This window comes from Rhipicephalus sanguineus, chromosome 7 (assembly GCF_013339695.2).
Source record: "Rhipicephalus sanguineus isolate Rsan-2018 chromosome 7, BIME_Rsan_1.4, whole genome shotgun sequence".
In the NCBI taxonomy this organism is placed as follows: Eukaryota; Metazoa; Arthropoda; class Arachnida; order Ixodida; family Ixodidae; genus Rhipicephalus; species Rhipicephalus sanguineus.
Window position 1 is genome coordinate 149,389,460 of NC_051182.1, and position 13,163 is coordinate 149,402,622.

General features: G+C 42.8%; 1 protein-coding gene across 1 annotated transcript in view; it reads right to left on the reverse strand.

The window, feature by feature from the left end:
* Positions 1–619: 619 nt before the first annotated feature.
* Positions 620–13,163, reverse strand: part of LOC125756141 (guanine nucleotide-binding protein-like 3 homolog) — a 47,502-nt gene continuing 34,958 nt past the window's right edge. The window contains exons 3-4 of the mRNA XM_049417551.1: positions 9,183–9,393; positions 620–6,091 (exon numbers count right to left, since the gene is read on the reverse strand). Coding sequence (XP_049273508.1) covers positions 5,914–6,091; positions 9,183–9,393 — 389 coding nt within the window. The 3' untranslated portion in view covers positions 620–5,913. The remainder of the gene's footprint in view (positions 6,092–9,182; positions 9,394–13,163) is intronic.

Sequence of the window (13,163 nt, forward strand, 5' to 3'; positions counted from 1 at the left end):
CCATCTAAAGACTATTTCATAGCGGCGATAGTTATGCGGAATGTCTTTCAGAAACAAAAAGGACGTTCTTCTACGAGTATGCGCGTGTGAACGAGCGTCCACAGCGTTAAAAGCGGTTCATAGCTGCAAATACTAAATATTTACTATTGCCACCCATACATATGGCACACTAATCATTATTTAGCAGCCTAACCATACATTTACACACTAACCATTATTTAGATTATGACTACACAACACATAACTTAAGATGTGTTGTGCGTTGTGATTTAGACCATGCCAATATATGGTTTACGTTCTAGCGGGACACGATGCTCAACGAAACATTGTAAATGGTGTAATCTACGTCTGTGTGTGTGCCTGTAGGTGCTGTTATGTGTTTATCAGTGTATACATTGTAATCATCACCCAGTATCTGGAGTATAGCATGCCAGGAGAATAGCTGGGGTAACACCTCCAGCATTTCATAAAGCGTTTCTCTCTCTCTCTCATGGTTTAAACAACTCTAGCCAACATTATGAATAGTGTTGGCACTAACAGTAGCCTGGAGAGATAACACGAATTATTGTCATGCAAGATGTCACTTGCGTATACATGAACATCACCCAAACTGCGTAGAAGCGAGTTTGACAAAGCTTTATTGAACATCACCGTATACACACCACCTACGGGCACAGTAACAATCTTATCGTTTCCCGCGTCGCCATTGCTGCACAAAGCGTAGATCACGTGGTGGTCCCCTAAGAGAGCTCCACGGATACCCAAGCGTAGCGTCACGCACGAGAGCTTGAATTGAGGCGATTTGTGAGCACATTTAGGGCACATATTGCAAGCGCGAAGGTTTAACTATATCTATACACAACGATCATTCGCGAATATGCGTGACATGAATACCACGTGGATGCGCGTTGTGACCCATTCGTACCTCAATAAAAGTACCGGATGTATGCGGCCTTTCATAGTAAACTGCTGGCTTTTTTTGTGATGTTCAGCCAAGGAAAGCATAGGGGGCATCATATGTGGTTTCTTAACTGTAATGTAATGGTTCTCACTTGAATTGAAATAAATTAAAGTGGACGAAAAATCACCCTTTCCGGGCGGTGGAATCCAAACCCATAACCTTAGAATTACGAGTCTGATGTTCTAACGTTTGAGCTACAACGGAGGGTGCCCACCGTCCGCTTTTTGGTAGTGTATTTATGTGCGCCTAATACCTGGGAATGTTAGCCAGCGGCACTCGAATCCCAGGCGGCGAGTGGGGAACACTCGAGATTGTTCCACACTCGCCGCCTGGACTAAGCGCCATCTGTTAAAGTTTGGGGGAAACAGATTGCTATGGAAGAAGCATTTCCACATGTCCTTGTTTCACCACTACAAAGACTGATGGGGACTTCCTTTGCTCCCGCCAACTTTATGCTTTTTATTACGTGCAGTCGCACGATCCAGTGCGCACTTCTTGCTCCTGGATGAATCGGCACCCCATACACATGTAGTGATGGACTGAATGAGCAGCAGAATACCACGTCTGCGCGAAATTTACTTCAAAGCAAGCCACCAGTGAGCATGAAGGGCTTCGTTACCTGGTACTCCTATGTACTCAACATTCTGTATGTTTACAGCCTCAACAATAGGCTCACACACACAAATCTGTACAGCAGGCCACTGGTCACGCCATAATCATCGACACAAGCCAAAAGCATCAAGCGTGTGTTTTATCTTGGCGACGTACGTTGTTCACATTGCATTATGCGTCATTTTGCTCTGTGCTATCAGTTATAGGCATTTACACATAAGAATTAGCCAAACACCGCGCAGCATTTATAAACAGTGTGAGGTCAACATTCCTTAAACATCAGGAAAGTTAAATAATCATCCACACTCACCGAACACACTACTCCAATCTTTGCAAATCTTTGTCAAGATCTATCACAAGACACAGTACTTATAAGACATCACATACGAACAGTCGGCTAAGGGAAGCACGTATTCATTCTCTGAGGGCAATACAAGATACGGTATTCGAATTTCTTTAACTTAAAATGAGTTCAAAAGAATGTTTTGTCATGTTATACAGATACAAAATGCCCGTTTGCATTATTTGAAAGTTTAGGCACCACCGCCTTCTCTCTGAGCTGCAATAGTGGGCTCGCAATCGAAGCACCACCGAGTCGACTGCGAATCTCCTGACACGCAAAAGCTTGGTTTAATAAATATCAGTAATTATAACCACGATCAGTTTTTTTTTAACAATGCAGTTTTGGGATCCCGACCCACGACTCGCGTTGTGTTTCAGCGAATACTAAATGCGGCTGCACATAAGCTTAGGCGTATGTGTATTCTGACGATTGCTTCTCGAGATAAGGATCTGCGAGTGCCTTGTAAATGAGCCAGTGGTTATCATTAGGACAGAAAAACTAGCAACATTAAGCGTAATTACTTCTTAGGCTCCTGCGTAAGGTATACTGGCCGGCGAAGGTATTTAGAATATATGTTTGAAGATTGGCTCGGGCAAATAAACTTCAACATTGGCGTCACAGACGAAGTCTAATCGGGGCAGTTTGTAATGCCGCTTGCACGTTCTGCAGAATTGTTTCTGCGAGAAAATGCAGTTTCAGGGATGTCACAAAAATCACTATCATATCTTAAATTGGGTACGCCATGGACTAAGTAAGTGCCACTATTGAATCACACATAATTACAAAAACCACTGTAAACATTAGGGTTGGTTCTCCAGTGTAATGTCACAGAAAAGCAATTACGATGACACAAGTACCTCTATGTACAGACATGGAGATTTCGGTTAGAAATCGCTTTATGCTGAGTCATCTTTAGGATCAGACGAGGTAGGTGAGGGTGCGTACACTTCAGAACATGAAGGTACATCAGAAAACTGCGGAACCACGTCACGTCGTAACAATACATGTGACTTATTGAAGTGACGTTATCAATTGGGGGGTTGCATCATGGTCGCTGGAGCTTCACGTCAAAAATTCACGAGCAAATACTGTCATAGCACCCTGCTAAATAGTGTCACAACAAGTACTGGACACATTTCAAACAAGAGTACTACAATACACGTGCCAATAGCAACCCTTCTTTACGTCATCGGCTGCGATTTCTTGTCGCTAACACTGAAAGTGAGCACTGGCGGCCACGTTAGGCTTAACCGAAGCGCGACGTCATTATGCGTGCGCTGTTTAGGGTTACTGGGAAGACGGTATTAATAAATGGCGCAACAAACAACATCAGTACCGTATTGGTTTCGAAATGTTAATGTCGATAACGAGTATTCAGCTAGTCTGAACAATTCTCTAGTAGAGGTGTTTCAAACAATGGCTAGTCCGAATACGACTACAGTAGTGCAGCAAAAATACGTGGACAGTATCTTGTCATATATCAAATGCATTTCTTTTTCTGGAAGACAATCCTCACTACATGGATTACTGAGTTAATATGCATTTTACTCCTTTCTTGTTTAACAGCATTTAGCTCAAGCCAAAACTCTTTCACGTCAGCATTACAAACCTTAAATTAAGTGGCCTAGTAGCTGTGTGACTAAAGTGCTAAATGTGGGGTGGTGCGATCGAGGGGGTTTTTAAAGAAGCGCTTGATGTGACGTCATAGAATGATACAGCTGCATGCGTATTATCATAGACAATCGCGAAGAGTAACATATCGCAACTGCTTCAACAAAAAAAAGAAAATATACATATGACAATGGTCATGCTGCCATGGTGAGCAGTGTAGTTTTCTCACTAAAGCGTTGATCCTGCTGAATGAACGTTTGAAATAATAACCTTAGCAATGTGACGTCACAAGATCTTCAGGGTCGTGTGCTTTAGGCTACATGACCAAAAAACAGCGGGGCGTCTGCTCAACGCCCATTTCCAGTATGAGATACACATGTTCGAGTCTTTTATTTTCTTTTTTTACAAAGACGTTCAGTGTAATAATATTTAGGAGAAATATGGCAGCCATCCAGTAATTCTTCCTAAACGTTAGATAACATGCCATAAGAGGTACACAGGCACGTGTCCCGATACAGATTATTGATAAGCAAAATGGCGTCGACTACAACGTAATAATCTAGCACTGAATACACGGTGGCGATGTTACCTTTCTAGATAGGATATAGTGTTCCCGTGACGTTATTGTTCGACATTTTGTTCTGCGATTCGCAGCTTCCACTGCACTTCTTGAGAAAAGCAGACCGAGATAAAGCCAAGCTTGTAGGTGTACTGGCAGTAAAACAGCATGACGGCCTCTATGACGTCAGTGGAAACCTCCTCTATGAGCAAGGTGAGAGGAAACGAAACCGGAGATATTTTGTTACAACGTGTTCAGCCAATGTGCACAGCACGTCAACGTTAAAGTCACTGCTGTGTCGTTAGCAGCACGTGGCCGTTTCTCGTGTCTTGTCGAAAAAAAATATGTGCAGTTTCAACTGACTTAACATCGCAAGTCTGATGAAACAACGGTGCTGATGGCATCACTTTTACCTTGGCCATTGCCGAACATTCCAGAGCGAATGCGATACCCTCAGCTTTTCCAGGATGATTATCAGCCGGTCCTCCTCTCCACACCACCTGCTTCGCTCTCGCCATAACTTGACCTTTGCTCTCCTCCTGTCTACCCAGATTCGCCCTCTCCCCGTCGCTACCCTTTCTCTACCAGGCTGAACTCGCTACACTAGGCTTCCATCTTATCCATTTAGCTGCTATCCCTCTCGTCAAGCTTCGCTCTTTCAGCTGGACCAGAAAGTGCGGATGACGGGTCCCCAGGGACCACGTAGGCCTTAAACAGCCCCTCCGTTAAAACAGATCGAGGTAATCCTTGAATGATAAGCACACTACACGTTGCACTGCACGTCGTGGAATAACGCATGTTTCCCCGTCTTGCAATGGTTGATTACACGCTGTTTTAATTGTATCACTGCTGCATTAAGCGACTGGCTAACGCCTGAGTGAGACAGGCACGAAGGTCGCGGGCTCGCGTCCCAAATCAATTCTTTCCTTCATAAATGCAAATCCTTAACGCATAGCAAATGGATTCAGGCAAAACTTGTGTTTAGGCTCCTCGAGATTGCCTGAGGGTGCTGCGATTCGTCCCTCTGGCGTCGCTGACTTTGTAACTGCTAAGGCTGAAAAGAAAAATGAGACGGAATTAGAAACAAAAAGCGTGGTTGCTCAATCGTCCGCTGAATTCTTTCGGAGCTAGCTCCTGACCTGCTTAGGATACAGGGCACTTTAAATCTATGTTTGAAAACTATGTATTTAACACCGTTCGAATGCGTAAAATCTAAATCTCCTGATTAAGTGCGGCAAAGCAATGAAGTTCGCAGAAGTGTACTTAGCTGGGCCAGTTGGTATGGATCCAAGGAAGTACGCAGCGCGAAAATCAAGACGACGTGATGTCTCTATATGTTTTACTTCCGATTAAAGAAGCTTAGTTGAAAGTCGGCGCTTGTTCTTGTCATTCCTCCCTGTGTGCGTCGTCTTTCTTTTCGCGCTGCTTACTTCCATGGATGAAGTTTGGTTGCCAGGGAAGGGCTAGCCATTCTGAAACGCCAGTGCTGTTCTCTCTAGAACAGACTCGCGTCGTCTGCTTGAGACGACGCGAGGGTCACGCCATTTTCTGCAGCTTTTTCCAATACTTCATCGTCATCTGCCATTCGTCCGCGTGTTTTAAGTAGTGGGTGACGTCAGTGCCGCAACAGCCTTGCCCCCTTGCACTGCCCCCTGGGACTGCTTGAGGGTCACGCCATTGGGTACAGCTATTTCAGCTAAGTCATCGTTATTGTCGTCTGTCATTCGTCCGCGTGTCTCAGTAGCGGGTGACGTCACTGCCGCAGCAGCAGCGCCGCCTGGCGCCGCCCCCTGGAACTGCTTGAGGGGCAGCGCCTGCCCGCAGCAGTCACAAGAGCCGTTCCAGCTCCTGTGCCTTGGGTCCCGGATCGAGACCGTCCGAGTCGGTGTCTTCGTCGGACGACTCTTCGTCTTCGTCGTCATCTTCGTCGTCGAGATCATCGTCTTCGTCGACCAGCACAGCGTCGCAGCCCCGGTCGCCGCGGTGCTGCCTCTTTGCGGGCGCTCTGGGAAGAAGACGGGGGGGGGGGGGCAGAAGTGACATCGTTAATTCGCATTATGTCGAAAAGAAATGTACGGATAAGAAAAAATGTTGGAAGCTTGCGGCTCTCTTAACACAAGAGTCATTCACTTATAGCAACCCATTCCTAACATTTACACAGAATGTAAAAATAAAGATTCTTTTTTCTTCGACTGTTGTTCATCGCTTCAAGGTCCCGGTGAATTGCTTCTCCCTGTTTGCATTCATATGCTCTTTGAATATTGCCTCGAAAGATAAATAGTTAGCAACTCTAATCGCTGCTAATGCGATTCTTTCATATTTGCGACGCATGATCGCTGGTCTTACCACGCCATGCCATGATAAGAGCAGTTATCGCTACATTGCCGCTGAACTTCGTCTCAGTGGCAACATTGAATGAAACGTCAAACTTACAACTGAGAGCTGGGCTAGTTGGGAAGCATTCATGTTTAAAGACTGGCAGTATAAACATGGACACAAGAGAGAAGCCAAGACAACACAAACGAGTTTTTAGTTGGCGTTTGTGTTGTATTGACTTCTATCTTGTGTCCCTGTTTGCACGCCCAGTCTTTAACTTGAAAGAAAGGCCCCGTGCTTATCCATTTATTTACCGGGAATTTTAGGTTACACTTTGGGGACAGGGGTGATGGCACATGTTGTACTAATGCTGTGAGAAAAAGGGGATCAGTGCAATAGACTGAGAAGGAAAAGAAGAAGTTTTTTTTCGCATTCGAGTGGTTCTCTGCAAAAGCATGAGACAGTATCAATTTTACATCTATGCAATGGAGCTGATTCCAGCGGAAGACTCTTTAGGATTCCGTAACGCGTCAGTCGGAAAAGAGCAGAACAGTAGCGAGCGCCCGAGAAAAAAAAAGAAAGTTAGTACAAAAGGATGGAATGTTGTGGCGAAGCAGGGGAGGCTGGCAGAAAGGCCCTGTGAGTGACAGCCGCAGTAACAAGGGTCGCATAACGGTTTTCACGCACACATATGGAGCAATGCCAAGACAACGTGCATATTCTTCGCATCGGCCCTCTATGTGCGTTTACTCGCTTTTTTTTCTAGAGCATAACCTATCAGCTCGTGATGTAAGACAACCTTATTGGTGCACAGTTTTGGCAACGGGATAATACAAAGACAACCTTCATAATTATCGGCCCATATTTATGTCCGCTGCGGCCCTTTCTAAATGATATATTTATTTAGTAAGGCGAAAGCCTTAGATGCCTCATCAAATGCGAAAACGTCGTCGGCACGAGTGATACAATCATCATCACGCGATGATGTCAGCGTATGACGTCATCATAACCACATAACGTAACGTCACATTATGACGTGATCACATAACCATCGCTTGATCAAGGTGGGCCGATCACGGAGGCAGTGCAAAACCAGTTGAGGTGCAGAAAGCTTGGAAACAATGCAAAAGACCAGGTTACGTACAGGAACCTTTCAGGGGGCTCCGGGGGGAGGAGCAATAGATCGACGGAGAAGAAAGAGAAGATGGCTTTTCCCTTCGAGCCATCTTAGGCGAAGGCATAAGGGACCCAGTGAGGTTTTTTTTTTAATTCTGCGTGCCAAAACCACCAACTGACTGTCACCACACCGTATTGGGGAGGATTCCGGATTATTTTGTCCACCCGGGGCTATTTACGTGCGCGTCCATAAAAGTACACGGCTATTTTATTAGAGTCGAACATCGCTATAACGAAGTACCATCGGGAAAATAAATTAGTTGTTTATATTCGATATTCGTTGTAGGAGCAGATATAAAAATCGGCTTTAAGAAATACGTAATCTGTCTCGCACAACTATCCTGGACACAGAAACGCACCCACTGCTCAGAATGGAGTTTTCCACTGTTTTCATGCGCGAGAGGGCCTTTTCTACGTCAGAAGTTTCAGTCGTCGGGAGTTTCCCCAAGTAGCTTCTGTCTCCTAAGCATGTCTACCGCCAGCGTCCGGGGTGCTTATGACCCAAATTTCCGCAACGTTTCTAACCACACTTTTAACCATATCTTTAATGCCACAACCATATATTTTTTAAATCTTGTCGTGAATTGTCTTTCAATATTTATGATGCTGTTTATGCTACCTTTAGAGTATTGAGCTTCTCGCAAACCAAATAACTTCTTCGTCACAGTCGATATTCAGGTGACTGTCGCGTTCTCGGTTTTCTTATAGAAAAAATAAATATCACTGAGATTAATCTTGGCCAAATATGTTTCGTATTCAGTTCGCTATAACCGATAATTCTCCATATCAGTGTCAGTCACAACGAGTTTCGGCTGTAATATTATGTAACACTATCACCATCTTGAGCATAGGGTGGTTTTCTGCGCCACTTGGTATATAATCACAGTGCGAAGGGTTCCAGCAAGTTGCGACGCGAGAACAGAGAAATGAAACACACCTGCCTTTGTCCTGCGCGCTTCTGTCCTATGTGCTTGCATCCTAATGTGCTGGAACTCTTCACACTCTTTATTATGTACGCTTATTTTTACTGTACTTCATTTCATTTTACATTGTATTGGGCTGTGTATTGTGTTTCATATTTTGCATTGAATTTTACTGTATTTCCATGATTTCATATTTCAACCATCTTTGCCTTTAATCACCTCCTAATGTTCTGCCAATTTTAGAACTCAAATTTCCTGTACTTTCTGACGGAGGGTCCCGCTTTCAGGGTTTGTACTCTGGGACCCTCGTCTGTACACAAGTATTACGCATCTGATTGATATGTAACCATTAAACTGAAAACAAAACGCTCTCCTTATCATCATCGCCATCGTCGTGATCATCACCACCACCCTGAAATGTTGTGTATGCAATTCCAATGATTCCACATATTTCCATAAGATTTTTACGCAAAATACATGGCAAGTGTTCGGAAGATATATGGAAAATATGTGGATTCCATAGGCAAATATATGTTTCCATAAGATTCTTAAATATATGACGAGCATTCGGACATATACGACAATTTGCGGAAACTATGTCGATTTCGTAGGGAAACATATGAGATTATTGGAATCACATACGGAACGTAGCACTACCTACCACCACGACCTTCGACTCACTTGGGACGGGATAGCTGTCTCTCTTCGTCATCCGACCAGTGTTCCAGGGTCTCCCTGTGTTGCTCCAGAGCTGTGAGTGAAGGGAACAGTGCCTCGCACACGGGACAGCCGAAGTGTCGCTTGCGCTGCTGGTGCTGAGACAGGCGACGGGCCGACGGGAAAGAACGCTCGCACACGTTGCACGTCAGGCACTCGTCCTCATCCTCGTACTCTGCTCGCAGCATGCCGCAAAAAGTGAAGAAAAGAGAATGGGAGGAAGAGAGATCAGGACACTGAGTACAATTGGTGACAGACACAAACATAAACACACGGACATAGACAGACAGACAGACAGACAGACAGACAGATAGATAGATAGATAGATAGATAGATAGATAGATAGATAGATAGATAGATAGATAGATAGATAGATAGATAGATAGATAGATAGATAGATAGATAGATAGATAGATAGATAGATAGATAGATAGATAGATATACAGGCAGACAGACAGACAGACAGACAGACAGACATATAGATAGATAGATAGATAGATAGATAGATAGATAGATAGATAGATAGATAGATAGATAGATAGATAGATAGATAGATAGATAGATAGATAGATAGATAGATATAGATAGATAGATAGATAGATAGATAGACAGACAGACAGACAGACAGATAGATAGATAGATAGATAGATAGATAGATAGATAGATAGATAGATAGATAGATAGATAGATAGATAGATAGATAGATAGATAGATAGATAGATAGATAGATAGATAGATAGATAGATAGATAGATAGATAGATAGATAGATAGATAGATAGATAGATAGATAGATAGCGATCGATTCAGGTTATAGATAAAGTTGCTGATACATTCGTTTAGTTATCTGCCAAGCAATCTCACTTTGAATTTATTTCCCACGTTATTTCCTATACACAATGTAAATTTTATTTATTTCCCCGTGTAAAAGTAAAGAAACCGTGATTGTTCATTGAGTGGATGCCATATTCATTCATTCATTCATTCATTCATTCACTCAGTTAAACCTACATCACTCTTTCCTGAGAAATGATTGCATTTTATTAGCAGAATGTTCACCATGCAGAGCCATGCAGATATCTGCAAAAAAAAATTATTTTTTGATTTAGTCCTTGAATCATTGATTTATTTTTTAAAGCTCACCCTCTATATTCCTCGAAGAGTAGTGCACACAAAGAATAAAATAATTATCAATCCAAACATACAGAGATCAGGAAATAGTGACGTTTTAATTTTCCAATTATTATTTGTTTATCCAGTAAATCCTTCACTGACCAATTTACTTACGTATTCGCGTGTCAGTAAACGACTCCACAGCAAGTTAATGTGCGAGAAAGGTTACGCCCATGAATCTAAACTTGGCAATGTAGAATTTGAAACAATATTGATTCATTCGTACATTAACCTATTTAGTTATTGACTGACCGGTTTATTCATACAAATCGTTGGTCAAGAAAGAGAAAATAGACAACCACCCATTTGTAGCACGATGCCACACAGGGAAATAAATACGGATTTCTCAGAAATAAAGCCTCTTATCGCCGAAAATTTTGTCCTGGTCCGGGGTTGAATTTTTCGGCGACTAAGAGGCTTTAATCCTTGTGCCTTCGTGCTATAAATGGGTGGTTGTCTATTTTTCCTTTCTTAACCCTTCCGCCACCTTGCGGGATTCCGCAGAACTGATTTTCAAATCGTTGGTCAATCGAGCTTCTTTCAACTGTTGCAAATGTGGCTCACGAGTAATTTTCCCAGCTTGAACTGCATAATCATAGAGGCTATTGGGTAAGAATGAATAAGAAGAGACGCATGTAATTGTATAATAACGTACATCTTTGACATATTATTTAGAGAAAGATATAATGTCACACCTCACGGTGTTGCCATACGAGAAAACACCCAGGTGCAACACTTCCTGATGCAAAGTTTCTTCTAAAGTTTACCAGAAAGCAAGTCCTTGTGACATAGTGAATAAAAGGTGACATCAATCCTGGGAACTTCGCCAACCAATAGGCAATTCGTAGATACGTTCAAGTTATGCTAGCGAATGAACGAGCGTCTTGCTGCAGTAGACAGCTGCTCGTCCACGCATATGAATATCCATCCAGGTTTAAGCTATCCCGTAAAATTGTAACGTCACACAAGCTCGTTCAGCGAACGTCGCGGGAAAACCGCGAATTATACGGCCAAACTCTCAGCAAATAGCTCGTTCTCTTATTCCCCTTAAAATGGCATTCCACCAGCCTAAAGCTGTATTGAGAACTGTGCACTCGGAAACTTTGCGTGCCCGGTAATGATATCTACAACAGAACTACAGAACTGAGTTCGGCAACATCCGCATTCGAAGCTCCCAGAGCACTCGAACTAGCTTCGTATTTTGACAAAGGCACAGTCGCGAGGACGTGGTCTCGCTTAAGAGCACTGTAGTGTTGTGGTCGTGTTTCGAATTGCGTCGCTTCCGGGGTGACGATGATCTGCTTGGTGGTAAGTTTAGTTCGTGCCGTTCTGATGAAGCTTTTCGCTACTGTATTGCTGCATCTTGCTACCTTGTGCTACGTCTTTGCGCGTGGTACTTGCACCAGAGTTTGTGTGTGTGTGTGTGTGTGTGAGTGAGTGAGTGAGTGAGTGAGTGAGTGAGTGAGTGAGTGAGTGAGTGAGTGAGTGAGTGAGTGAGTGAGTGAGTGAGTGAGTGAGTGAGTGAGTGAGTGAGTGAGTGAGTGAGTGAGTGAGTGAGTGAGTGAGTGAGTGAGTGAGTGAGTGAGTGAGTGAGAAGGTGACAGACCAAGTGAGAAGGTGAGAGAGTGAGCGAGAGTGAGTCGGTGAGTTAGTAAGTTCGAGAAAAGAAAAGTTGCTGTTAGCTACAACATTTCATGAACGTCTGCCAGAAAGTTATAAGAAAAAGGCACAGTTTCACCACAAGGGCGAAGAATGAATGCGATAGCAACAAATTGGAACGTCACGCGAAGAACGGCAAGCAACCCGAAACTTGCAGCGCTCTGTTCAAGTACAAAGGACGCAAGAATATATATATATATATATATATATATATATATATATATATATATATATATATATATATATATATATATATATATATATATATATATATATATACGGGGTATGACGCCGACCGCAGAAACCTCCCGACAGTGTCCATAAAATTGCAATTACAATAGAACGACAGATAAAGCAAGAATCTTGCCCTGATTAACAATGTGTGTAGACAGCGTTTCGTAATTCCAGAAATAGGGCGGACAATCAAAAAAAAAGTCTTCATATTCGTGTGGGATTAGCTTATTTTTTAATTACGACACACAATCTTTCGAAAACTTTAAATGTTATCCAATCAGATGAGTTCAACTAGGTAAAAATTCACTGCGTTGGTTCCTAAAACCTAAAATTTACTTAATTGGTGTCTGGCAACGTGCCTTTATTCAGAGTGCCCGCCTAATGAAATGAACATCTTCTCATTATCTGCGTCATTTCTTTTGTTTTGTCCTAGGTTAGAGTTCGTTGGCCTAGGTTAGAGTTAGTTGAGGTTAGAGGCCTAGGTTAGAATTAGTTGAGGATTTTCTGAAAATCCAAAGAAAGCTCTAGAGTTGTTGAAGGCGGCAGTTATATTGCGGATATAGGCCGTCCCAGCTATCGGGCAGCATGATTTAAGAAAAGTGGAACGTCGTTACATAATTACAAAAAAAGAGAAGCATAATTAGCATTAATTAAACCTCATTAACGAAAAAAAATTAGAAGTGGCTACAACAGTAAATTGGGAACAATATGCACTAGGTGTGCTTCGGGTAACGATGTTCCCCCTTTTTTAAATTGTGCTGCGTCACAGCTGGGAGGCCCCGTATATATCATCTGCAACATATTTGCCCCCTGCAACTTCTCGAGTTTTCTTTGGATTTCTAAAAAGATATATATATATATATATATATATATATATATAT